The sequence below is a fragment of the Pelodiscus sinensis genome, chromosome 14, assembly GCF_052426305.1.
Source record: "Pelodiscus sinensis isolate ZL-2025 chromosome 14, ASM5242630v1, whole genome shotgun sequence".
NCBI classification, from domain to species: Eukaryota; Metazoa; Chordata; order Testudines; family Trionychidae; genus Pelodiscus; species Pelodiscus sinensis.
Genome location: NC_143065.1, coordinates 29,490,817 through 29,518,707, shown reverse-complemented (window position 1 = coordinate 29,518,707; position 27,891 = coordinate 29,490,817). Strand labels below are relative to the sequence as shown.

Sequence of the window (27,891 nt, the reverse complement as noted above, 5' to 3'; positions counted from 1 at the left end):
AAAGCTAGGTGCTAAATTGTGCACAATTTTATAAATGCTCACCTGATGGGCTAAATCATGCCCCTCAGATCTGTCCAGAGCCAGGGGCAACATCCTATTGTGCTACCACTGGAGCTGCAGCAGCCCTGGAGAGGTGCTCCTCACCTGGCCCCAAGCTGATGCAATGAGAAGGGACTTAAGGTAGTTCTCTCTCCCTGGGGCAGACTGTATACTGAGCCTTCATTCCCTGCCCCACCCCACAGCAATGATTTAAATGAAGCATGTACATTTTCATTTTATTTTCCAAAAAACAAAAATTAAGGCCCTGGGCAATGCGACGTAAATCTTCTAGTGATAACAAATGACAATTTATCCTGTTCTCTCTCCCTTCATGTAAAGTTATTCTGCATTCCAGAAGCATTGCATCCCTTTCACCAATTTGTACCTATTTAATTGTGTTAATCTTTTCTGAGTCCATACCCTCTCATCCTATAATAGTTGCTGTCATCTGGAATTCTTCTAGGCTTCTCTCTAGCCATTCTTCAATGTATTGTACCAAATTTCATCACTATTCCACTACATTATGGAGTAATGACCAGGAAAATTGTAGGTTTAAATCAAAACCATTTCTGAATGCTCAGCTTGAGAACTCATCTACCAAGTTTCAGCCTAAGGCAATATTTATATGGGTTTATAGTTAAAACATAGAAATTGGTATACATTAAAAACATGGTCAGATCTTTAATTATACCGTTGCTAGCATAGAGATTCTATATTTAGACAATGATTTAACCATCAAGTATGTAATCTAAATTGATTTTACAATCAAAAGGCTTTTTATTCACCCTTTTGTGATCATGTTCATGTGCAGCTTAAGTGGTTTCTTGAGCAGTAATGTTTTGTTGATGGTCATGCATAATTGTTAAGTGCTGTGGCCATATTTAAAACTTTAGTTCCAACAAATATCCCCTTTCAGATTGGATCATGAAATCTTCTTAGTAACTGAGCTCCATTTTAAAGCAGGGCAATAAAACTGTCAGGCTAAATATCGGGTAACTCAACAAACAGAAACATGATTAGATTAAATTATCTAATCGTTAATAAAATAGTCACCCATTCTTGTTTCTATTGATTCTAAAATAAATCTTCACAATAGATATTTTCTAATTAGAATGAGATCAATGCAGTCCTCAATAACATAAATGTGGGGGAAGGGTTGTTAAAAATAGTGTATTTTATCAGTACAAAATTATGAATGACTATTACAAGTGTGTGCCTTAATATGAAGTCTTTGGTTGGTCAATTTCTGCTCAGCAGTATCCAGATGGTTTTAGCTATCTTCATAAAGGATTTCATCTATTGAGATGTCATTTTCTGTCACTGGCACTGAGTCACAGATCTGTTCCTTGAAAGCCAAGGCAATCGTGTAAGGTTTTCCTTTGGGATGATGCATGCATCGTTCAAGGTAGGTATCATAGTATCCTTTCCCTCTTCCCAATCTGTTGCCGCTTTTGTCAAACCCAAGGCCTGGCATGAGGATGAGGTCAAGGCCCCCTGTTAGAAAAAATACATCAAACGAAATAAAGATTAGTGTATCAACAAACCAGTGATGTGGATTTCCTTACAGCTTAAATATTTACACATACCTGCCAGCATTAAGATAAAATGCTAGTTTTCTATTTTGGCAAATGCCTCCTTTTTCTTGCACAGATGAAAAATACCTAGAATATTAAATCTGTAAATTTACATAGTCGCCTTATCAACTGCATATTAGATCAGCAGCAAAATAATTAGGACTCTGAAAAGCCTGAAGGGAAAAATACCTATCTTCACACAAACCCTAGTAAGTGTGAAAAGAAGCAGAAAAGCAACCCATAATACCAGCCACAAAATGGAGAAGAAATTAAAAGAATAGACCTAGAGGAAGGAAACTTCTTAACATAGCAGTAGAATTTCCTGTAATTGAACCATCTCCTGCCTTCCTGTAAGTCAAGTAACTGGGAGGTGGCTTACCTTTAAACATGTGACAAATTTTCTACTTTATATCTAGGACACACTATATGCTCTTGTTGGCTAGGTCAGAATTTTTTAAATGATTACCCACAGTTCTTGCGTTAGAGGAAAAACACTGGTACTAGTAATAATCTTGCTTGAAACATCACTTTCACTCCCATGGTTCAGACTACAGCCAGATCCCTCTTACTCCAAGTCTCCTTGATACATACATCTTGGTTTATATGCTATAGGACTCATTCTGTTCTGTGTTAGGAAGCAAGGGCGAAAGAGGGGCTGAGCTGCAGAAACTGAGGCATGCTTCCCTACCTTCCCCGAGGATATCTATGTTTGCGTGAAAGGGGGCATATCATAAAAGAACCATGGAGCAGCCATTCTGTATATGGCATGTTCCCTGAGGTTCAAAGGATTTTCAAGAGAAAAGTACATAGGACAGAATACTATGGAAGCAGAATTTAATTCTTCTCCTGGACCCCTCCCTTTCTGGGAGGCAGTGGGGAGAGCAATAGTGAACTGCTGCTAGGGGCTCCAGGCAGCAACACAAAGATGTTGACTCTCCTTGTGGTTGCCTCAGGATCTGTCCGCTTTGGTACTGAGTTTCCCAGAGCCTGCGGGTTTCCCCTCTGTGATGCTCACACTCCTCCCCAGAGACAGCATCAGTCTTCTGAAACTCCAGTTCAGCCTCTTGAAATTCTACAAGAGCTTTTTTCCCCTACCTGTTTTTCCCACAGGAGGGGAGAGTTTATCCTTTCATGACTGAGCTTTTAATCCCAAATGGGTTAGCAGTTAGCCTGGCTAGGAGAGAAATCAAACAGCTGTTGGCTAAGAAGTCATTCTTTTAATGGTTTAATGCATAAATGGCAAAAACCTTTACAGATGACCCACCAATCCAGACTAGGAAAAAAAAGCACGGTACATTCAGGATTCAGATTAAACATTTTTTCCAGTATTCGTAACAGTTTGGAGACTGATGTGGTCTGAGGTCAGAAAAGCAGGGCAACCAGAATGTAGAGTCTGCTTGCTGTCTACCTTATTTGGAAGGTGATTCACATCTGTACTAGGAAGAAAAAGAAACAGACTCTACTGAACTGCTGCTAAGTTTAGAGGCAGCCAACAAGTAGAGCACCACTGCTGGTCCCGGAAGTATGGAAAGTCCTGCAAAAGTATCTTCAGAACAAGTAAACCAGGCTAAGCAGTCCAGCTCTTTGGAACCACGAGCATCACGCTATTTCACAGTGTAAGGAAATGCGTGTTCTGTTCAGTGCTGCTGTACCAGAAAAAAAGTTAAAATAAGGAAGACAGAAATCCACAGGGAACCTTAGAAAACACAATTGAACTGAAAGACTCTGGATAGTGATAGAAAGGTAGCCGTGTTAGTCTGGTGTAGCTGAAACAAAATACAGGACTATGTAGCACTTTAAAGACTAACAAGATGGTTTATTAGATTATGAGCTTTCGTGGGCCAGACCCACTTCCTCAGATCAAATAGTGGAAGAAAATAGTCACAACCATAGGGCATTCATTAATATGCTGGTCACTGTACCTTATCTGCATCCCAGGAATGATGTTTCAGCAGGGGTGTTTTCATCACAAGCCAGCATCAAAACTGGACACTTTATTCACAGGTAACACACTAAATCCCACCTGTGAGTCAGGGATAAGGCTCAACACACAAGGTGCTGTTGGGAAGTTTACACTGGAAGTGCTACAGCTGGGCAGGGATGTTTCCAGGGGTATCCAAGTACTAAACTCTGGCAAGTAAGTGAAAAATGCACTCAGGCCAACTCATCTGCTCAGACAGAGTGAGCCGCCACATTTCCTTTCATTGCTCATCATTCCTGAAAAGAGAATTACCGGTGTGACCATCCATCCATTCTACCCTTCTGACAAATTGGAATATAAAAAATGCAAAGCAAGATAGCATCTCGCCAATATGGCTTGGGCCAGTTTAGTAAACATGTTTTCAAAAAAACAAGGGAGGAACAGGAGGGAACTGGCCAATGGGAGGGATGTGTATACCTACTGGTTCCCTCCTTTCCTGAAATAAAAGGGACGGCGACAGCACTGTAGAGTTCGGAAAGTTCTGATTTAAAATGGGAGACAAATGGCAAATGGGAGTAAGATAGGAAAACAGACGAGCTGGGTAGATCTTCAAATGCAGTTGTACAACACTGTAAAAACAGCACTGTGAGGTTCCACGTTGATGGTGTCTCCACCACTCCACAGCCTATGTGCTCCGTTTACAAATAAAAAGATACATTTGTTGGCAGGCCTGCAAACTCCTAGGGTATGTCGACATGGCAATTAAAAACCTGTGGCTGGACTGTGCCATCTGACCTGGGCTAGCAGGGGCAGGCTAAGGGGCTGTTTAGCTGCATGTTCAGGCTGGGTTGTAGCGTAGGCTCTACATCCTCATTAAACAGCCCTACAAACTTGAGGCAGCAGGCACAGGCCAGCCACACGTGTCTGTCTGCAGTGAATTCATACCCTCAAAATCAAGTGATCGCTTTCTTTTCTTTAGCATGATCACTGGTAACGAAGGGCAAATTCTCAACCTCAGTTATCCCTGTGCAGCCCCATTCCCTTCATATTCTGCCTTGGGTAACTCTTGCCTTTCATTGGGGTGGCAGGAGTATAAAGGACTGGCCCTGCGACTGCAGTTTAGAAAACAATTCTGCTGATCATGCACAAGAAAGAGCCTCCAGCTCACATTCTCTCAGCTCTGTTGAGCTCACAGGGTAAAGTGCAGTAAAAACTAAAGTCAACAGATGAATACATACATAGGGCAAATCTCTAGAGTCAGAGGGTGCATTTCTACACAGTCACTTTCATTTTATTTTATATGTATATTGCAAGCGGAAGAAGGCAAGTGAGTGGTAGTGCAGTGGAAAGAGGGAATTGGCAGGGACAGTGCTGGAAAAAAATAAATTTTCTGTATCACTTCACTGATGGCACAAGCTACACTTCAATGGATTTAGATGCATTAGTTTAAGAAACTGTGGTTTTGTGTCTGGGCTCTCTAGAGAACCAAAATCCGTTCTTGTGCACGTGCCCCTCTGCAATCGTTGATTTTATGCTGAGTAACTCAAACAAGCTTGTGCAAATCTTCAATATGAAAAATGATGCTGTAAATATTGTAATAAGCACCCTCACACTTTTCAATATGCCAGAGTGCTGGAGAATGACTTTGCCCTGAATCCCAATGTTCTGTCTGATTTCAAAACAAATCATGCAGCACAAGATTAAAGCAAAATGCCAAACCGGATTTCAGAAAAAAGATGACATGCCATAGGTGCTACCCTGCAAGGAAACTATAGTCAGTTCAGGTCGCGTTAGCTCCAAATCCTGCCCCCAATCTACATAACTGGGCTGAATGCTGGTGAGCTCCATCAGAGAAGACTCCTCCACACCCCAGCTGCGGGGGAACAGGGAAGCCCCTTATGACAAGAGTGGGGGAACTGGTTGGATCAGAGGTGCAATCATGTAATTCAAACAGAAGTACCAGAAGTAAGGATGCATAAGACCAGCATCTGCACTGAATGGGGCCTCAGCAGGGTAACATAAGGCTGGGAGGAAAAGTCCCTCTCATACTCTTTGCGGTTGCTCCCATACATAGGATCATTGTGGTAATAGTGATACCTCCAGTCCTGCCACCCAAGTAGCTGCCACTCACCCCCATTCCCACAGAACTTTGATCCAGCTAGTTTTGGCCCCTGCATCGTACTTCCCTTTTCTCCATACACTGTTGGATCCACATCCACTGAGGGACAGAGTGGGGACTGTGGCTGTGCTATATACACAGTGATTTATTTTTATTATCTTTCAAAACCCAAGTGCCATTTAAACTGTAACAGGAGAGAATGGCTTCATGCCCCATTCATTTTCCTTTCCTTATAGACTTTTACTTTCTTCTCTGCAATGTCCACAGAAAAGACCATTAACAATGTCAACTATGAGGCTGCCAAAGTGGGACGGCAAATCTGTGAAAATAAAATGAAAGTCATGATCTTTGGGAGAGGACTCAGCAATGATGGTGCGTATGCAATTGAGAAAGAAGAATACAGCAGAGTTAACAAATCTCTACGTCTTGGAAGCACAAACAGTGCTGATGGCCACATCCATAAGAAGGGGAAAGCAAGAACTAGAAAAGGCAAGTGGAGTTTTTTTTAATTGGCAAATATTTGGAAAAATAAGGAAATCCATAAAAGAACCAAGATAAAGCTGTACAGTGTTATTGAGATCCTCACATGGTTACACGCTTCTGAAACTTGGCAAAATGATGCTTGTGGAGAATACTTGATGTCAGCTGGTCAGATAAAGTAACTACAGCAGAACCTCTGAGTTATAAACATCCAGGCTACGTCTACATTGCAGGTTTTTTGCACAAGAACAGCCGTTCTTGCGCAAAAACTTGCAGAGCATCTACACTGCACACGTATTCTTGTGCAAGTAAATTTACAGTAAAGCATCAGAAGAGAGGGCTTCTTGCGCCAGAGTTATTCCTCTCCCCATAAGGAATAAGCCCTCTTGTGGAAGAAGGCAGTGTGGACGGACAACAGGGATTTCTTGCGCACGAAATCCCTATGGCTAAAATGGCCATCAGAGCTTTCTTGCACAAGACACCATCCACACTGCCATGGACACTCTTGTGCAAAAGCACATCTCTTGTGCAAAAGCACATGGCAGTGTGGACACGCTCTTGCACAAGAATTTGCATGCAAGAAGCCTTGCGCAAAACAGTTCTTGCGCAAGAAGCCTGCAGTGTAGACATAGCCCCAGGAAATAGGGGTTGTTCATAACTCTGAAATATTTGTAACTCTGACCCAATGTTATGGTTTTTCTTTCAAAAGTTTACAAATGAAGGGTGACTTAATACAGCTTTGAACCTTTACTATCAAGAAGAAAATTGCTGCTTTTCCTTTCTTTTTTAGTAGTGTACCTTTAACACACTATATTTGGGGCGGAATAGCATATGCTGCCAGGTTGTGTACTTCTGGTTCCAAAGGAGTTGTGTGGTTGACTGGTCAGTTCATAACTCTGATGTGTGTAACTCGTAAATTTTATTGCAATGTTGATATGTTACAAAGTACTGGCCAGAGAGCATCATTTACTTTTGTGTTTAAGCCATCCTCCTGAAAAGGTATTCTCTGTCTGTAGAATAAACATTAGCAACATGAGACCAGCTAATGCGCCTGCCTATGCAATACTGCTCAATGCTGACTGCTTTTCAAAACCTATCCACCAGCAGGGAATGAAAAGTTTTTCTGATCCCCGAGTTATGCAGCTCAGCTGGATAATAGATCACAGAAATGAAAATATCTACATTTTATTTTTTGTAAAACTTCATTTTTCAAACAGGGAAAAACCTCTAAGTGCTGGCTGCCTATGGTGCAGCCGTTGGATTTTAGCACAAATGTCGTCTTGGGACAGGTGTTCAAAAGAGAAACAATTCTGATTGCATAGAAACAAAAGTAAACACACGCAATTGCCTTTAACATTAATGATCGCGATCCTGATGACATACAAAGCACAGAAATAGGCACCAGCAGCTGCAGATAGGGCTTGCTTAGGTTGGGAAATTAAGTGCTTGCAAAGGTTCTGTGCACCTCATCACATACTGAAAGTCTTTATTTCCTTCTCAAAATCACTCTAAATTTTAGCACAAGATTAATTTAAATGGGAATTGGGGATCTGGGACTAAGAGACTTAGAGGAGGACTTCAACTAGATTTTCAGAAGTGCCTTTGATAATCCATTGGCATCAGGTACTTTAGCTTGCTTAGGCACTTTTGAAAATCCCATTCAAAAATTAGTCATTTAGGAGCCCACTGATGGTCAATGAAACTTCAGGTCCTAACTGCCTAAATCACGTCTGAAAATGAGATGTAGTCTCCTAAATCACCCATGTGCTTTTCAAAATTTTACCCATTCAACAGCATCCCGGTTATGACAAATGGATGGAGATGGGAAATGCAGTCACTAGACATGGAACCAGATTTCCAGCAGTGCTTAGCTGTACCTCTCTCATCTGGCACCCTCAGGACCTGAGTGGTCCCAAACCAGGGAATTTGCCGGACCAGCGGAGGTCAACATGGCAGGGGCTCTTCTTTTCCCCTGCCTGCCCAAGAGCTCTGCTTTTTTTCCAGGCAGCTCCACAGCCACCAGGGCACTGCTCTCCCCACAGCACGGGGGTTAGGGTGAGCTCTACTCCAACCCCAGCCCCCATGGCTTCACTGCAGCCCAGGGGCTCCCCTCTCCCCACAGTGGTCGGGAATTCCACTGCAGTCCAGAGCTCCACTCTCCCTGTAGTTTTGCTGCAGCCTGGGGTTCTGTGCCTCCGCTGGTGGCTTCACTTTCTCCCCCACGGCTCTGCTGCTGCCTGGGGCTCGGCTACTGTCAGGCATCTCCTCACTCCCCTCAGCATCTTGCTGCCACCTGAGGCTCTGCATTGCACTGAGCAGCTTTGCTGTTGCCTGGCAGGCTCCGTCAAGCAGCCCCACTGATGCCCGAGGAGTTTCACACTCCACTGAATGGCTCTGCTGCTACTCAAAGGGCTCCGTGCTCCTCCCCAGCACCTCCGCTGTAGTTCAGGGTCTCCGCATTCCCTTCCAGCAGCCATGTTGCTGCCCTTCCCCCAGTGACAGAGAGCCCTACTACCCCCTCTTCCTTTTCTCCCCCCCCCCCGCCTTGCTATTTCTATTTGACAGAGGCAGCAAGGGGGAGGAGAAGCAACTAGTCAACTATCCTATTGACTATCCAGTAAGCATTTGCTTATCAGATAGTCGACTAGTCCTTCACATCCCGATCTGAGATGATGGGTGTGAATGAGAATCCTGTTCACTCCAGGGCCCAATCGTGCCCATGTCAAGGTTAACAGGAACAAACCCAAAATCCAGAGCTGGGAAACAGTTCACAGAATTGTAGGGCTCAGTGCTGAAGACAACCATCTGTCTGCTCTTCTGGCTAAATGGTAGGTAGGAAATAAAAACAGTGAAAGTAATCAGTACTGAGAGCAAACTAGATGTACCCTGAGGATGGGAAACCTATAGCTATGCTGCACTCTCTTAAGTCAGTATGTCTAGGACTCATGTCCTATAGGATACACATTTAACAGTGGGAGATGTATTGTTTTATCAAAACCAGCATACAAGGCACTGTTACTGCCCTGATCTAATGAGAAAGGAGACTAGAAACATTGCCCTTTGCTGCAATTATGAGCTATTTGAAAAAAAGTTATTCATCCAGAACCAATTATGCTGACATCTACCAATAATGCAAATGATTACACAAACAGACATCAGCAATTATGTATCTCAACTTTCCACCAGCCAGCCTGCTAAAAAGCAGAAAGAATCCCCCGAACAGAAAGAAAATTCATATCCAATAATAACTCATGTTATCTCGCACAATCTAGCACTTGAAAATCAATACCAGAAGCACAGCAAAAAAAACAAACAAAAACAAATCACATCTCTCTGGAAACAGTAAGCTAAAGCACAAAGGGCCAAATGCTCAGCTGGGGTAAATCTGCATAGCTCCAACCTGTTTCCACTCTACTGTGCTGACATAATGAACCACATGTGAGATGTCACAAATGAATTACCCATGTGACTAAGAAAAATCTTTAGTTCTTTTTCTGCCATTTTAGGTATTTGCTGTTTTTTTTTTTTAAAGGACACCTTTCATGTGGAAATTTCTATAGTTCTCGCTGCCCTTACAATCTCAAACACGGCTGTTATGGGACTAAATCTCAGATTTGATTTTACTTAAAAAAAAGTCAACTACCCATAGCTAATTTTAAACGGTGACTATTTAGTACCCTTTCCCTCCAGATGAGCAATATGCAGTGAATGTTTTTAACAATGCAGTATTCCAGGTATGTGGGCAGCAGTTAGTTTATTTATTAATAATCATGTGAATTAGTCTAATCCTTGAGGTCCAAGGAAACAAATGGATCTCAATAATTAGAATAATTCACATGATTATTCTAACTCAAGAAAGACCTATCTTTTTTTCCAACACATGCCAGAAGGAGACATCAACTCAAAACAGACTGCTAGATTAGGGCTGTCATCCTTGTATTTCAAAAAATGGCACAGACCTCAGATGTCCTCAGACTCCTGTTGGAGGTGTGTCCCAGTCACCTCCCTGGTCCTCCTTAGGAGTTCTTTCTCTCTAGCGTTGGGTGCCATAGAAAAGTACCAGGAGTTGAGTTGGACCCTGCAATTGTTAGTCTTTGCCTACTAGTGAAAGAAGAGGTGTAGACAGGAGGAAGGCAGCAGCAGGAGGAAGCTTCACTGAACTCTTGAGGGGCAGGGTTTCAGATTTCAATGGGAGGGGTAACTTGCAGTGTCTGGTCTGGAAACAGAGGGATGGCTAGACCATACTGACCCAGGAAATGAGGTAAAGTTGCCCATCAGTCGCACTTGACACAGTGAAGTGCTGCTTCTTGCTGGATTTCAGATGCTGGACAACACTCTGGACTTAACCACATATTCAATGCTTTGCCTATAAGAGTAGGAAGTGCTAGATAACTAATTCCTCCTACTACTCTCCATGTGATTCCCCACTGATCAGGCCTGTATTCCCTTGATGAATTTACTGGCACTTGATTTATTTACAGTGTTAAACGGCACTTTGAGTTTTAAAGGGCTAAACCATATTTTTTTCTTAAGCAATGAAACCCAAACCCTTCCATTCATACAAAAGTCAACGTCTCTGAACTGTATGCTGAGAAGTTCCGTGGAGCCTGGAGAAGAGCTCCTTACCACCAGTGCAGGATGATTTTGCTGCTGCTTTGTAAACACTGCTCCAGACCTCAAGGCCTTTCGTGCCTGTGCATCAGCTCTCCTGCACAAAGGACAGCCAATAGATTCACATCCCAGCAGGCCTACAGATGCTTCCTTGGCCCACCTCACTGTCAAGTTCCTTGCACGGGGATCCCCAACAGAGCTGGGCTCCACAGCTCACAAGAGGAGCTCCCTGGGAACCCCTACCCCCAAACAGTGAAAACACACTGCAGGCAGTGCTTTGTGCATGTCCACAAGAGGAGGTGTTGACATACAGCCAATGGCATTCACTCAAAAAAATCCAAATGGAATACTGTCCCTTTATACCTTAGGCTACATCTACACTACAACACTATTTTCAAATAACTAGCGCTATTCTGAAATAACTTAGTCCATGTCTATATGGACTAAGTTATTTTGAAATACTGTCAAGCTTGAGGACTTCTTAATCCAACTCCTGTAACCCTCAGTGTACAAGGAGTAAGGGAATTCGGAGGAAGAGTGCTCTGTTTTGAAGTAAGTGCTGTGTAGATGCTCCCAATTTCGAAGTAAGCTATGAAATTGATGTAGCTCAATTTGCGTAGCTTATTTTGAGTTAACCCCTTCTGTGTAGATGCACCTTTACAGTCCCCCAAAGGTATGTCCATCCAATACCATGGTGCTTCCTACTGGTCACACTGAGAATTTGCTCAATCCATGGAGTGCGCTGCCTTCTGATTGGCGTCTCACAAGTCATCAAGCCACTCTCCCATCTCCACCCTCTGGCTCTAGACCCATGTCGCTCTGTTGGTTCGTGGTATCTACTTCAGGACACTGCCCTTTGGCACTGCCCATTGCTCCGTTTTCCCCCTTCCGGGGTCTAAGCAGTCCTCAGTCCATGCACCCATCTGAGCCACCAACTGCAGCCCCAAAGCTAGCTCTTTGCCTCAGGGGCAAGCTGCAGTCTATATAAGCCGTGCTCCATGGTGGCTAGGTTTGGCGCAAGCAGGAAGGAGGGAACCCAGGCCCACCTACTACTCTGGGTCCTTATGGAAGCAGCCATCTCCTGCCCTTCTTCTCTCTTCTTGACTGCTCCCATTCCCTGGGCCACTTCCCCGTGACCCTTGCACCTTCTTAGACATTTATCAAGGCCCACAGTCTGGGAGGTATCAGGCTGGAGCTCCTCTCCAGCTCCTCTGAGCCTGCCCAACAATGTTCTGTCCAGAGTGGCTCTGGTTCCCTTCCCTACTAGGACCCAGCTCCTTCTCCCTTGCTGGTCAGGGAAGAATGAGCTCCCCTCAGCTCTGTAGCCTTTTACAGGGCCCAGCCTGACCCTGATTGGCCCACTGTTCCTTGTCCTTATTGGCTAGATTTGCACAGATTTCCTCTGACCTGTAAGTAAGCCTCTCCCTGCTGGTGTTATCAACAGCACCAATACACTCAGAGTAAATTAAATATATTTTGTTATTACTTCAATAAAATACTTTGCAAAAAACAGAATAATCAATAGACTCTACAAACAGATATTGAGCAGCTCCGTATTTATCCACCTGCTCATCCATGTCAATGTTTTGTGCCAGCACAACATTAGTCTTCACAATTCACACTTATTCTGCTGCCCTATGGCTTAGTAAAATATTTATACTTCTCCCTGAGAAGCTACATGATCACCATCAGTCATACAAGTTTAAAACAGATGAGTCATTAATTCTTTCATTAATAAAATTGTAAAATATACTAACAATGTTCTTTGCTCACTTTCTGTTTCTCAGCATATTGAAATATTCTCATAATATTTTTATTCCATTTTTAAAAAATACATTCTTATAAATTTAAGTGCCAAAGAATTGGAGAAGTTTCCGGCACTGGCTGGGACCAGGTATAGCATATATCTGTAATGCACAGACATTCCTAGTAGTTCCACCAATAAACTTATTGGCAATCGGGGTCTTTGGTGGCATAACTGTAAGACTTGTGCCAAAACTGTAGCTGGTATCACAATATGAAAGAAACAATGTTAGGGATCAAACTTAAACCATCACATGACTTCCAATTTAAACTGTATGTCCTCTCTGATTTAAAGCCCCTTTTCCAAATTTGCTCGAACAAATGCAATTTAATTGTGGTGGTTTTTTAAAAATATGTTCATAAAGTTTATCACATAAGCAAAGCACATAAGTCACACTCCTCATTTGCCACTTAGAATATTTTTTGGTTTTGCAAGTCCAAAGTAAAAGAAATTGTTGCTTAGAAATGCTCTGGTTATCTGCCTTAATATTTCCTTTTTGATAAGTGAGTTATTTGCTCCCATAATCCTTATTCCTGAGCAAGGAGGATAGAAAAACATGCCTGGGAAAACACAGGTAGCGAAAGCTTTCAGGCTTTAATGGGTTGCACCTGGGTCACAAAGCAAAGCTAAGCTGGTAAAATACAGAGGAGCCAAAGGAAAGAGGACAAATCTGTGCAAGAGCAACTTTGCCACATCTTGATACATTTGTTAGATCAGCAAATGCAAGTCACAAAGCTTTTGCTTCAAAGAAATTTGCAACCGCTCTGACATTTGAAGTATTCATGCCAGGATGGACCTGACACTTGTAAAACAGCATAAAAATCTAAGGATCCTTGGCTTGGTCTACATTAAAGACTTAGGTCTGTATAACTACATAGCACTCAGAGATGTGAAAAATCCACACCTCTGAGCAACACAGCTATACCTGCCGAACTCCTGGTATGAACAGCGCGATGTCAATGGAAGGGTTTCCTCTTCCACCCATGAGAAGGAGAAGTCATTTGTGACTGGGAGAAGCTCTTCTGTTGGCATAGGTAGTGTTTTCACTAAGCACTGCCGCTGAACCACTGCAGTGCTATATGTGTGGAAAAGCCATCAGTGAACATGACATTTTAATTGAGGTAACTGTTTACCTAAATGCTTATTTATATATCTCCACTTGTGTGTATATATGGATATGAGCACCATATATGTTCACCATTCTGCTTCTCTCTATCATTATCTGTATACTTTAAAATCAATAAAAATGACTAAATTGAAGTACAGGCAGTCCCCGGGTTACATGGATCCGACTTACATCAGATCCCTACTTACAAACAGAGTGAGGCAACCCCGCACTAGTTGCTTCCCCCCAGCAGACCAGGGAGACGGGAAGCTAGCGCCCCCCCTCCAGCAGACCAGGGAGACAAGGAGCGTCTTTTTTCAGCAGACACCTCAGCTTGAGAATAAAGGACTGAGGGAAGTGAGGTGTGGGAGAATAAAACTGAGCTCTGGAGAAATGTTTGGCTAGAGTTTCCCCTATAATATGTACCAGTTCCGACTTACATACAAATTCAACTTAAGAACAAACCTACAGTCCCTATCTTGTATGTAACCCGGGGACTGCCTGTATGACATTAAAAAAAATCACCAAATTGTAAACTATAACAGCTTATGCAGTGTTCCTTTCTTTACTCCACTGCTGGTGCAACTAAGTTGTCTGTAAAATATAAACCATTCAGAGGTAAGCCATTCATTTCCCCTTTGATGCATAAACATAACTCCCATAAAGAGTTTGTTCACAGGATAGAACGGTTAGGAATGTTTATATGGCAGAGTTTATTGTGCATGTATTCAGCAAATGACTGCATCACTGCCATCCATGTCAGACATGTTTTATCACCACAATGACTCTGAGACTGGCTGTTTTCTGACACTCTATTTCTTACACACAAACCTTGTGCAGGCAATCAGCTTAATAAAAATAACCACACCTCAGCTTCCACTCCCTGCTCATTTTTTTTTAGACGTTAGGCTGGAACATTTGCTCTCCCCTGTGTGTGACTGCAGTGCCTAAATGAGATTTTAATTATAGGAGGTAGCAAAAATGACACTAGCGCACACTACTCAATTTGTAGAATCCTGACACCTGCTGGTAAAGGGAAATTGTTGCATCACTTCCAAGCATGAACGTGCTGGCTTGATGGGTCCAGTCCTCACATCATAAATACTCAAAATAATTACAGTCAGCACAAGCTGGAATTATTGAGCCAGACTGTGATGCTCACACTGAGTTATAGCCTTACTTACATTATAAGGCAACAAGAGAACCATCCTGTACTCTGACACCTCCTTCTCCTGGCTCCAAGGAGCTTCCCAGTGTAGCTGATGAGGAGGTGCTGTGAGTTAACTGGATCACAAACTGGTCCACCGTTAGTCATCTCAGTAGAGAACAAGGATAAAATGTGCCAAATGGGGGAGATCTCTCACTGGAGATGGTCCATGTCCAGGATGAGGCACACTCCTGGGCAGTGTGGAAATGTACCTACTCCTATTGCCCATATCAACTCTACTCTGTGGACAAAGAGAGGGCCCCAGTGCAACCTCTACAATTACTCCAAAAGTAATGAGCAAAAATAATCCATAAGAATAAAAGCAATGAAGATAAAATCTCTGTTTAAATTAGCCTCATGGAGGTAGGAAGTAATACTTGCATGTTCAAATTTTTCTCTTAGGGTGTGTCTAGACTACATGGCTCTGTCGACGGAGCCATGTAAAGTAGTTTACCCGACATAGTCAATGAAGCGGGGATTTAAATAATCACCGCTTCATTAAAATAAAAATGGCAGCCACACTGTGCCGACAATCAGCTGATCCAGCACAGCGCGGAAGTCTAGATGCGGATCGGTCGACAAGGGAAGCCTTTGTCAACCGCTCCGGTAAACCTCGTTTCACCGATCCGCGTCTAGACTGCCACGCTGTGCCGGATCAGCTGATTGTCGGCCCAGCGTGGCGGCCATTTTTATTTTAATGAAGTGGGGATTATTGACTATGTCGAGTAAACTACTTTACATGGCTCCGTTGATGGAGCCATGTAGTCTAGACACACCCTTACAGTCCTCATATAGGTCTCAGGCCATAATCCAGAACAAATGCTACCCTGTTATTTGCTTTAGAAATACTTCTGTATATAGGAAACAGTACCAAGAAAATAAGAGTTATTTTTCACACTGTAATAAAAGTAGCCCTCAGAGACAAAACACTTCAGAGCCACTTGCAGTGAATTTACAACCTTTTACTATGCTATTTCCACTTTCTTTTACACTTCAATTAATTACAGAAGAACCAGTCTTTTCAGTTGTTTTGCTGAGAGAGATTAACTAACAAGGACATTTTATGCAAGGAGACTACTGATACACCATTTAAGTGTGATTAAAAGGAACAATAACCTTTTAAAAAGTTAATGATCTTCATAAAAGTTAATAGGTTCAATATTCCAAAGGCTTTTGGAACTTCAACAACATGCTTGATGTGTTGTTAGAATCAAGCCATATTTTGTTCATGTTTTACAGATTTCACAAAAGGAGTTCAGAGAAAGAAGTTGAAATATTACAGAATGATGCCAATGAAATCCACTTGCTTTTGTACAATAGGTGTTTTTATTTATTACATTCCAAAGAAAGACAGTAGCAGTGGTGAGTGAAAAGGGACTTTAGAATCTTATGTGTTTCTGAACACATGAAGTGCAAGGGGTATAACTAAAAGTGTGCATAAAAGTCCAGAGGAGTGGGAGCTCTATATAAAGAATAGGTTATAAACCTCAGTTAATAGTTTCGCAATTTCACATTTGAGTTTTTTATCTATTACTGCTTCTTTTACTTGGTTGTTAAGCCAGGGTGGAACTTTTTTTGTTCTCTTACTGTGTTTTTTTAATTTGGGGTATGCATTTAAGTTGGGCCTCTATTATGGTGTCTTTTAAAAGTTTCCATGCAGTTTGCAGGGATTTTACTTTTGTCACTGTACCTTTTAATTTCTGTTTAACTAATCTCCTCATTTTTGTGTAGTTCCCCTTTGTGAAATTAAATGCCACAATGTTGAGCTGCTGAGGTAATTTTTTCCACCACAGGAATGTTAAATTTTATTACACTGTGGTCACGATTTCCAATCAGTCCAGTTATATTTACCTCTTGAACCAGATCCTGTGCTCTACTTAGGACTAATTCAAGAATTAACTCTCCCCTTGTGGATTCCAGAACCAGCTGCTCCAAGAAACAGTCATCTGAGGTATCAAAAAATTTTATCTCTGCATCCTGTTCTGAGGTGACGTGTACCCAGGATATAAAGAATTAGTAAGAAAATAATATTGAAAATATAATACTGCCATTACATACACCTTTGCCTCAGAAACTGGATTCTATTCTAATTGCCCTCTCATTAAAAGAAGATAATAAATAGAAAGGATTCAGAGACCAGTCTGAAGAAATATCAAAGGCCCAGAAAAGACTATTATGAAAGGAGACTGTAAAGATTGGGTTGATTTAGTTTAGTGAGGAAACAAATATAAGGTAATATAACAGAGCTTTAAAAAAACAATTTTCTAGAGAAGGTAAATCAAGTGGTAATAGTTATCTTCCCATAATACAAGGATACAGGCCAACTGATGAAATTTAAAGGTGGCAAATTTAAAACGGATAAAAGCAAACATATTTTACCTTACATATAATTAACCCATGGAACTCACTGCCACCATGTTATATTAAGGCTAAAAGCTTAGTACAATTCTGAAATGGATTAGAGTTTTATAATAATGATGATGCACGTTATATTTTGTGGCATAAATCAAGTGCTCACTGATGCAGGATTAAGGAAGAAATTTCCCCTATGGACACATTATTACATAACTAAATACACAGGGGTTTCTTGCACCTTTCACTGAGGTGCCTGACCTTAACCATTGTCAGAAACAGGATACTGAACAAGATGCAATACTGGCCTGATCTAGAATGGCAATTCCTATGTTACAAGAGAATAAGAATCATCTCTTCATCAGAGGACTCATCACTAGAATGTTAATGACTCACTAGAACTGAATTGATTCTTCCTATGCATCCAAATACTATGGCTCATTGTCTTCAACTAGAAGTTCATTCCAAACTTTAAATCATTTAATTAAAAAATAAATTACATTAAAAGCTCAGCTTCAATTTTCAATTTGGTTTCATGCCATGGTCTCAGCTTTTCTTTGTATGGCCATTCTAAAGAGATTTTAAATTATAATCTCTCTCTCGGTGTATATTGTACTGTAAGTTTTAATCAAGTTTCCCTAAAAAGAAGAGCATATTCTCACACTCTCAATCACTTTAAAATCTTGTTTGGAGCATTCTCTGTTTCCCTACTTTGTAGCAACATCATTTAATATCATTGCTTCCAATATATGTACGTTTCATTCATCCGATATTCAGAACATATCTTCTTTCAATCTGTCTCAGTAATCCCCAGAGTACTGTTGTGTGCAATATGTCTTATTTCAGAATGCTAAACACAGTTTTATAAGCTACCATATTTTCATATATAGCTATTGAACAACTATTATGTCTGAAGTGACATATAAGACATTTACTTTGCTTTCAGTTATAGCATTTTTCTCTTATATTGTTTTCCATTATTATACTCCTTTATATGCCTCATATTTGCAAACTCTTATTCCTGGTGCACTGTTTTAAAAAGTCAGCCTCTCATCTTTTTCAAAATGCCATCTTTCTTTTGTAGTTATATGTTTCATGTAATCCTCGCACAAACATATTGCCAATCCATGTGACCCAACCCTAAAGGCTCTTTATATTTTTAAGCTGTTAAGAATTCTGAACGGACTGTAGCTACCAAGGACCCGGGTGCAGTGAGTGAAACAAATACATAGTAGGACTTCAAAGGTGGCTAAAACAGAATATTTGCAGCTAAAAATATTTCTGCAAGGTAGTTCCCAATGGCAAACTCTGAAATGCTCCCTCAATAACAATTTCAAAGCACTTACCAGTGGGTTGCTGCAATTGTAAATTGAAAGTATCCATTTTCCTTTCTATGGGATCATCCTAACTGGCGTAAGAAGCTCTACTCGACCCTAATGCATCCCCAGAGCAGGTCCATTTTGTGTACTGAATTACACATGAGTTCTATGTTAAAAACAGTAAGTTATCACGTAATTAAAGACTGCATCATAAAGCAAACTCACAGGGGGGTGAACTTTGACTTTGCCACTGTTGCACATTTGCTTGTTTTATTGCTTAGTATCTAGAAAGGCCAATAAAAAGCAATATTTTAAATGACAAATGACCTGTGTCATTTTTACATGATAGAGAAGATGAAAGATTTACTTTAGAGAAATTGTTTTGATCTGTTTTTACATCAATAATGCATGTAATGCTGGGCACTGCCAAGATGGAAATGGACAATCCTGATCTAATGCAGGAAGGACTATAATTAAAGGGAGTGTCTCTATCTGTTAGTACCTATAATTCTTACCCAAGGTTCAACAACACGATGTATAGAATAGATAGCATGCCTTGCTCCTCAAAATTCAGACTTGTGACAAGAAAAGAAGTTTTATGGATAATTTTGATCTGCGCTTTCTGTTTTGTCCTATATAAATGAATATAGTCAGTGGTGACATAACTTATGTATGTACCTGCAGGATAATTCCTGGAAATTAAATAGCAATCTATGCAAGCAATGGGAACTTTGCTATTATAACACCACGTTATCTACTCATAACAGTGTAAATACAATGCAGCACTATAGTATTTGATAGCATCATGGAGATAAATGATTCACATGTGCATAATTACAATGGATATGAGGGGTAACAAAAGCAGCTTGATATTCCTGCAAATGTATCAAAATATAATAAATTCAGCACAATACATAATAATAATATGGCAACAACATGTGAATATTGAGAATTCTGCAATGAGAAAGATGGACAAAAGAGAAGAAATTAACAAATCAATTGACTGAAACAAAACATGAAAATGCTGATAGATGGAGACTTAATACTGGTGCTAATTCTGATAACACTAAATCACTAAAGAGAATTCCAATGAAAGACAACTAATGCTTCTGGGAAAGAGTTAAAATGAATTGGTTTGAATTGCTGCAGTATCCAATTTACAGGATCTGTTGGTGACTTCACCCAATGTGCGCAATCTGGTAACCTGGTAAATCTCTATAGAGGTGAGAAACTCTCAGAATCATGTTTCCCATATGAATTTAGCATTTGCTTTCCATGAATATTCTTAAATATTTCTGCCAGCGATGACAGTCAAGGGAATATTTGCAGAAAGCAAACAAGAAATGTGAACAAAGTCTAAGAAAGTTTGATATATAATTTGTAGGCAGTTGGAGAGCATTGTATTGAAGAGATGGATGTGGTGGTGTTTGATTTGGAGGTCAAATGACAATAAAATTAGTTTTCCAGAAACTAGAATTTTTATATCTACTATATATTTGAGTCTGTCTGTTCAAGAACTTCTCCTAAATGGTAAGAGCTAGGATCACCAAAGTCAGTATATAAATTCCTCTTATCGTAACTTAAAGCAAGGCAAGGGCTTGGTTGTGCCAGGAAAACAGGATGTGCCCAGAATAGGGATGTAAACATGAATAAAAATATTAACCATGTAATCAATAAAAAATATACAGCTTAACCACTCCTGGGACTGCCAGCTCCCAGCCTAGAGGACTGCTGGCTCCTAGCTCTACAGGACTGCTAGGACTCCCAGCTGCCTGGCTCCTGACCCCACAGAGTTGCAAGGGCTCTTGGCACTCCTAGCTCCGTGAGTCTGCTAGTGTTCCTGGCTCTTGGCCCCACAGGGCTACAAGGGCTCCTGGCTCCATGGAGCTCCCAACTGCCTGGTCCCCAGCCCCACAGCTGCCCCATGCAGAGTTTAACCTTTAACTGTAACTGATAAGCATCATCTTATTGGTTAATAAGTTAAACTCTTACAGCTCTAGCCCAGAAAGGGATTGCTTTTCATAAATCATTAGGGGCTAGATGAGGGCATACCACCTTCTCTGAAACTGCCCCAACCCTGGTCCTCCCACCTCCCAGGCACCATTTAGAAAGCGGCGGGAGACTGCAGCTCCTCTTCCCCTTTTCGTAGGAGATACATAAAACCATATAGAAAAGAGACAGAATCACCAGGCAGGAGAAAGCGTTTGACTGGGAATACTCCCTCCCCATCCGGCACTGCCTCAGCCCTGAGCCTCCAACCCACCTAGGTGCCCTTTAATTGACGCTTCCCCCTCCCCCCATTCATACAAGGATATTGCTAGCTGTTCCTCTTCTTCAGGGAGCCAGGGAAAAGTACACTGTGTGCACCATACCTCTCTGACAGGAGAGTACAGGGGGTAAACGAACCTAAACCTGCCCCAGCCCGTGGGTCATGCACCCATCCCCCAGCTGTGTCTGCTGAAGCTGCTGCAGCCATGAAGAGGCACTTTTCATGTGGCCCCAAGCTACTAGGGTGACAGAGGGCTAGTACAATCCTCTCTCCCAAGGGGAGCCTGCATACTGACCCCCTCTTCCTCAGCCCCACTCCAGAATAATAATTTAAATCAGTGGTTCTCAATCTGTGGTTTGCGGACCCCTGGTAGTCCACAATGGTACTGTAGGTGATCCACAGAAAGTTTAAAAGTAAGGACCGGGCCCATCGCAGAACTGGGACTTTCCACCAGGCAATTCTCACCCTGGGCTTGCCGTTCATAACCATCCGTCCTCCTGCTGCCAGCTGCGCTGCTGTTTATGCTCCAGCCCTCTCACGCATCAGGCCCGATTCTTACTTTCCTTCTCTTTTCTTTTTTTCTCTCCCACAGCTCCGTGCTCAGCCAAAGGCCGAGTGCCGGGGCAGGAGCTGCCTTTGGCCACTAGAGCCCCCTCGCCGTATCCTTTGTGGATGGGCAGGGGATGGAGGGAGCAGGAGATGAGGAAGCAGTGCGGGCCAAGGGACGTGCTGGCTGCTGCATCTCACCACTCCCTTTCACCCAGAATGGCAAAAGTCAGGGACTGGGAGCTGACAGGCTCCAAGCCTGCAGATGCTCCACATGGATAAAAAATCCAAGCGTGCCAGCGGTTTGCCCTGCTGGGCTAGGAAGTGATCCTGGGAAGTGCTGCGGACTCTGCTGGGACATTTGTTTGCTTGCAAAGTCTGAGTTTTTGTTTGCTTGCAGGCACAGAGCCTCTTAGCTCCCATTGGCTGTGAACAGCAGCCAATGGGAGCTGAAAAGCTCCATGCTCTGCAGTCTGCACATCCCTCAGCCTGCGCTGAAGCTGACAAGCTGAAACTGTCCTATGGAGTCGGCTTATAAACGAGTCAGTCACTTTTTACCATTTTTTCTCTTTTTTGAAATGATCATGTTATGTGAATATGCCACCCCTCTCTAACTGCTCAAAAGCTATTAGAGTGGTGGGAAGGGTTTAGTTGGACTGCTAGCAAAAATGGACTGGTGGATCCAATAAAATGTTATTAAATAAAAATATATGGCACCTCCAAGTTGTTACATTTCAATGTAGACACCCTGTATTATCACTCAATACTGCTATCTTTGTTTAGATAACATGAACTATTATACATTTCAAATGATTATCAAGTAATGGAATGTTTGAAAATAGCTATATTGTTGGGGGGGTCTATACAATTTTAATAGATTAAAAAGGGGTCTGTATGCTTGAAAAATTTGGGAACCACTGATTTAAATGAAGCACGTACATTTTCATTTTATTTTTCAAAAAACAAAAAATAACTGAGTTAAGGACCTGGGCAACTCAGGGTAAATCTCGTTATAAAACTGACTTGCTTTTAGATCTTGTAACATCCAAAGATCCTGAGGCTGAAATGAACAAATTAAAATGTGATAAATAATGACAGAAAACTATATACCCAGCTCTAGCAGAAAGGACTTTTATTTTGCAGTATGGAAAGCTGTTCTGCAGGTTCTGGGAAGACACTGGGATTCATCCACACACAGCATGTAGGATCCAGGAGTCTATAAAAATTCCTACATTCCTGCCTGCAATTACCAGAATTTAGGATCTTAGGAACTGGAGTGCATTCTAAGAGTTGTCTATCCTGCCACTTTATTGCACTGTAACTTTCTCACTCTGGAGTGTGAGAACACCAAAACCTGAGCACAATAAGTTACAGTGCTGTAACCCACCAATGTAAACACATTAGCTACTCCCCTGGTGGAAGTGGTTTACCTTCAGCGCTGGGAGATCTGTCTCCTAGCACTGATGCTGAGACCACACTGCTGCATGAAAGCACTGTCGCAGTTGCGCTTTAAACTAGAGAGCTCTCTAGTGTAGCCATAGCCTAAAATTCAAGATCAGAAAGAAGGAAACACTTACCCACAGACAAAGCTTCTTCCCTTACATCATTATCACTAGGCTGATGAATTTTCCAAGATGTCAAAGGAAGTGAAGAAATTTCTTCAGCGGAAGTTAACTTTACCATGTCCATGTGATTGCTCTTGGGCTTGTATTGCGGAATGAAACACTCCTTCCCGCTCTGAAACATGTCCTTAATAATTTCTTCTGTCTGGACTTCATCTTGCATACTCAGAAACACTGCAATTCTTTGGGACTCTTGGTATTTGGAATGCCCAATTACCTACAAGGGAAATTACTGCAGTGAAGTTTATGAAGAGATGCACTTTTTTTTTTTACTTAAAAAAAATCAGGTTTAAGCTTGCATTATTCTCCGAGAAAATGTTGGAAATATAAACTCTCTCTCTCTAATGTTCACATCAGGAAAACATCTTTTTCCCTGTGTTTACTGAAAAAGAAATCAACATAAATGATTTTGCATATTCAATTTATAAATCATATTAGCATTGCTGAAGCTATAGCTACATAGCTCTGAGACAGCATTTGTGAAATAGCTCATGGATGGAACATTTCCCTCTTGCCACTGGAGCAGAACCAATGTTCAGTATATTTTGCTGATCTGATAAGCATTTATGCTTTTTTTAAAATTTGTTGTATAGCACATTCAGACGATCAACATTACTGCAGAAAAAAAGTGCATGGGACAGGGAGATGCTATTCCACACAGCAGATAAAGTGTTTGCATTCCTCATTTTTGTTTTTGCCATACATTTGGTCCCACCTTTGGGTCTTGGCAGATGAGAGGTAAGTGAATGACAGTGTCAAGTCCAAAACTCAAAGGAAAAAGCTAGCTAAAAGCTTTAGCTCAGGCAGAGTTGTTTCTTTCTGCCTACCAAGGAAAATAAGTTGAGGCTTAATGGCTTGCAAGATCAGGCCTTTAATGCCTTGCCTTAGTTCTTTAACCTGAGCTAACCTGGGTACAGGAGTTCGAGATGCCAAAAGTGTTCTCCTATATGCTTCTGCTGAAAGGCAGTCTTATTGCTGCCTATTCCCCCAGCTGACCTAGAGAATGTAGGAGAAATTGCCTTTGTGCTTCTTTGATCTAAAAGAGGCTACTCGATAAACCAAAGGCTGAACTGGGCTGAACGTAGGAAGTGAATTAGAAATTGCATATATGGTGTGCATGATATAATGTAAAAGTTTCAGATCTCGCATAACACCCTCCTGAATCACACTGGAATTTAAAAAGATGTTTTTGAGGGCCAGGTCATTACTTACAACAGTACAAAACAAGTGTGATATGTTTCCATTCTGATTTCAAAGTAATTTACACTCCTCCGCTCGCGCTCTCTCTCTCTCTCTCTGTTCCTTCTTCCACCATACTCCTCCCCTTCCACACTGTGGGTAAATACACTGTGGAAAATGTATACTGTGATGAATGCATGGTGCAGTTACATTGTGCCCCTGAAGACAAATACAATCAGTCAGGCAACCACATTAGTGCCAAAAGCCTGAAGATGTGTCTCTGGCTCAGGAACTAGTTCCTGTCACACCCCAGATGTTTCCAAAGAGAAAACGCTTTGCCCTTTGTACATGAACTGATGACTATTACTGTAGAATCAGAGCATGCACATAGCATGACTTTAATCAGGAACACAAACATTAAGCAAGCACAGTCATGCAGTAGCTAATTATATACTAGCAGGACAGTCAGCCTAGTGCAACTATTCCAATTTGAATTGAAGATCTTTCCAAGACTGGAATTTACATAAAGGCATTCGTCAAGCTATAAGTCAGTGGTTCTGAAACTGGAGTCCGCGGACCACTAGTGGTCCACGGACACCTTGCAGGTGGGCCACTGCTCCAGCTCACGTTTCCCTACCTTCCCCCCACAGCAGGGAGCCTGTGCTGGCTCTACAGCTTCGTGCCTCCCTTCCCCATGAGATGGGAGCACCAGCACCAGCTTCCTGCTCGGGGGGGGGGGGGAGAAAGCCCCTAGTTTCCCTGCCATATCTGGCTCACAGGGAAGAGGTGGAGTCTAATTGGAGTCTGTAAAGTGCTTTGAGATCCTTTCACTGAAAGACACAATGCAAATGTGATTCCCCCAGAATTCCTGTTTGATTACATGCAGCGACTATAAAATAAAATTGTACAGGGTTTATTAAAACATTAAAATATCTGTAAAACAACTTTGTTGACCTATATACACTGGGTATTTGAAAAATACAAATGATTAGCATGCTGTGTAAGCATATTACTTGGGTAAATACAATATGATAGCTTTCAAATGATAGCATCACCAATAAAACTACACAGATAGAGTTAAAAATAAAAGCAAAGGTGAGAAAAATAATTTCAGCACACGCTAGATGTTTATCTATAATATATAAAGGAGAATGTTGGTATGCTTGTGCACTAATAACTTGGACACTGTAAGAGCTACCGCAACAAGTGTGATATGTTTGCGTGGAATAACCTTTCATCCAGGTTTTAAGGAACTGTGGGAGGGAAGAAATGCGAGACTGATGCCTCTCCCCGGGGCTGCACGGAGTTTGTCAGTGTGGGGAGAAGCGGCTTCCCAGAGGAAGCGGCGGGGAGAGTCGCTCACTAAGGACGGTGGAGGGATAAAACCTTCCCCTGGATGACAGGTTAAGGGACTGTGGGAGGGAAGAGATGAGAGACCAAAACCTCTTCCCAGGGCTACACGGAGCTTGGCAGTGTGGGGAGAAGTGGCTTCTCAGGGGAAGTGGCAGGGACAGTCACTCACTAAGGCCGGTGGAGGGACAAAGAAGCGGAGGGCGGGCTCGGGTGCCAGTGGCAGGCACGCGGCTCTATTCCCCCTCCCTCCGATCAGGCTCCTCACCTCAGTTATATCAACTTTCCTGAGCAACACCGGGTAACTCCAGCTAGTCTAATATATAAAGGAGAATGTTTGTAAGTTTGTGCACTAACTTGGGACACTATACAAGCTACCGCAACCAAACTTTGCATGGGATAACCTTTCATCCAGGAGAAGTGTTTAAGGTACTTTTGGACCCAATCAGGCCCGAGCTCAATCTGTAAAAATCAAAAAGTAACCCACCGCACTATGCTGCAGGGGCCGTCCCGCTCACCCTAGGTCCTGTGCCCACCACCTGCAGCCCCCAGCGCCGTCCAAGACATAAGCGACCCTCTTCTCTCCTTCCCCACCCCCCACCGCACCGACATGCAGTGCCCTGACCCCCACACGCACTACGGCTCAGGCACCTGCCCTGCCTCCTGCGGCACCTGCAGCCCTGGGCATGAGCTGGGGCGTCCCTCCCATGTGTAACTTCCCCTCCACCTGGGGTCGCCCCCCGCCTGGGGATGACGCAGACCTATATTTTAATCCCTATAGAAATAAGTGCAACTTTTCTACCATTCAAAAAAAGATAATGGACTACTGTTTTTCTACATTTTGTTCCTCTGGTTTCCGGAGTAACGCCGGGTAACTCCAGCTAGTTCATAAATATTGCTAGGCACAGCCTACTGTCTTAGAGCTGAATAAAACATTCACAATAGAACCTGAAACCATGTGAAATGCCATTGTTTTTGGGGTTTCTTAACAAATTTGGATCCTGATCCTGGAAGTGCACACACACACGTTTAACTTTACTGGCATGAGTCCCCTAGGTAATGGGACTTTTCACAGTAGTAAAGTTGACTACATGCACACGTGTGTGCAGGTTCATGACCTCACAACCCAGCCCAAATTAATGTAAAGACCTGTTGTGAACCTTCTGAGCCTACCTATTGCTTCTCATTGGTTTGAAATTATGCATTTAGCAGCATCACTTTAGCTGGTACTGTTCAAAACACAAACAGCAGCCAGCCCAAAGAGCTCTCAGTAGAAATGAGACTACAGGCCTATCCACATTGGAATAAAAGGGGTATATTTACACATGAGCTAACAAGTGTCTAAATCCAAAGGGCCACAAGGCAACACTGTAAATTGTATTTTAACATGTGTTAATTAGTTGAGGTGAACCCTACGCTATAGATGCCCTCCTCCACTACCCTCGTATTTAAAAACATGTTTAGAACACGTGCTAGCTTAGCTACTTCTAAAAAAAAATGAAACTCATCATTTCATACTTGCAGTTGACAGAGCGCCTTGGAAAATCCAGAGGCGCTCTTTTAAAGGTTCCACTTTATTTTAATAGCGTGATCGCGGAACTTGTAGGCGTGGCGAAAGCCGTGCGCGCTTGTGGGTGGGATAGGAAGAGGAGAGCCGTGGGAGGCGGCACAGAGATCCGCCCACGTGCATGGGGCAGAGGGTTCAGCCAGACATGGGGAGCCGTGCGGCAGCTTGAGGCTCATCTGCGCCCCAGGCGGCGGGGGGAAGGAAGAACCTCCCAATCCCGGCTGGCCCAGAGCCCCAAGTTCAGGGCAGAGCTGGGGCCGGCTCTAGCGCACTCGCGGGGCAGGGATCGGGCGTGCGGCTGATATTCGGGGCAGGCTAGTGCCTGCGGGAGGGCTCCGACCCCGCAGCGATTATGGCTGAGCCGGGGGAGCAGGCTCCGTCCCCGCAACGCGGGCAGCCCGGGAGTCCCCGCCAGCGGGCGGGGGAAAGAGCAGGGGCTGCACCGGCAAGGCCCTAGCAGCGGGCACCCACCTTGCGGCTCAGCAGGCGGGACTGGCGCTGCTTCTCCGCCTCGCTCAGCGCCCTCAGCCGCCGCTTCAGCTCGGCGCGCAGCGCTTGCTTGGCGGCTCGCAGCGCCGCTGCCATCGCGCCGCAACCCCCCGGCCCGGCTGGGTCCTCCCCTCCGCTCTCCATGCGCAGAAGGAGCCCCGGCTCTTCCGGCTCCCGCACCGCCTCCCTCCCCAGCAGGGTCCGCTCCTCGCTCTGGGGCGCACGGCGATCCCCGGCGGCCACGTGCTTCTCTGTCCCTAGGGGCATCCCAGCGCTCAGGCTCCCCTTTGCCCAAATGTTTTGTGGTTCCCGGTTCCGGGGAGGCGGGGGATTCCAAG

General features: G+C 43.0%; 1 protein-coding gene across 1 annotated transcript; it reads right to left on the bottom strand.

Annotated features, from left to right (window-relative positions):
- Positions 1-259: 259 nt before the first annotated feature.
- On the bottom strand, positions 260-27,724 carry MTHFS (methenyltetrahydrofolate synthetase). Its single transcript, XM_014581626.4, has 3 exons — positions 27,536-27,724; positions 22,924-23,185; positions 260-1,533 (listed from the first exon to the last, which is right to left on the bottom strand). Exons 1-3 carry the CDS (start codon positions 27,695-27,697, stop codon positions 1,310-1,312), a joined length of 648 nt encoding a protein of 215 aa, XP_014437112.3. The 5' UTR covers positions 27,698-27,724; the 3' UTR covers positions 260-1,309.
- Between the last annotated feature and the right edge of the window lie 167 nt (positions 27,725-27,891).

Bases quoted from the DNA above. Each gene is read 5' to 3' on its own strand.
- MTHFS (XM_014581626.4), bottom strand. From the start codon at position 27,697: ATGGAGAGCGGAGGGGAGGACCCAGCCGGGCCGGGGGGTTGCGGCGCG. The intron at 23,186-27,535 runs GTGGGTGCCCGC...TTTCCCTTGTAG, and splicing joins CCCGCCTGCTGAGCCGCAAG to GTAATTGGGCATTCCAAATA. The intron at 1,534-22,923 runs GTAAGTGTTTCC...TTTTTCTAACAG, and splicing joins GGAAGAAGCTTTGTCTGTGG to GGGGCCTTGACCTCATCCTC.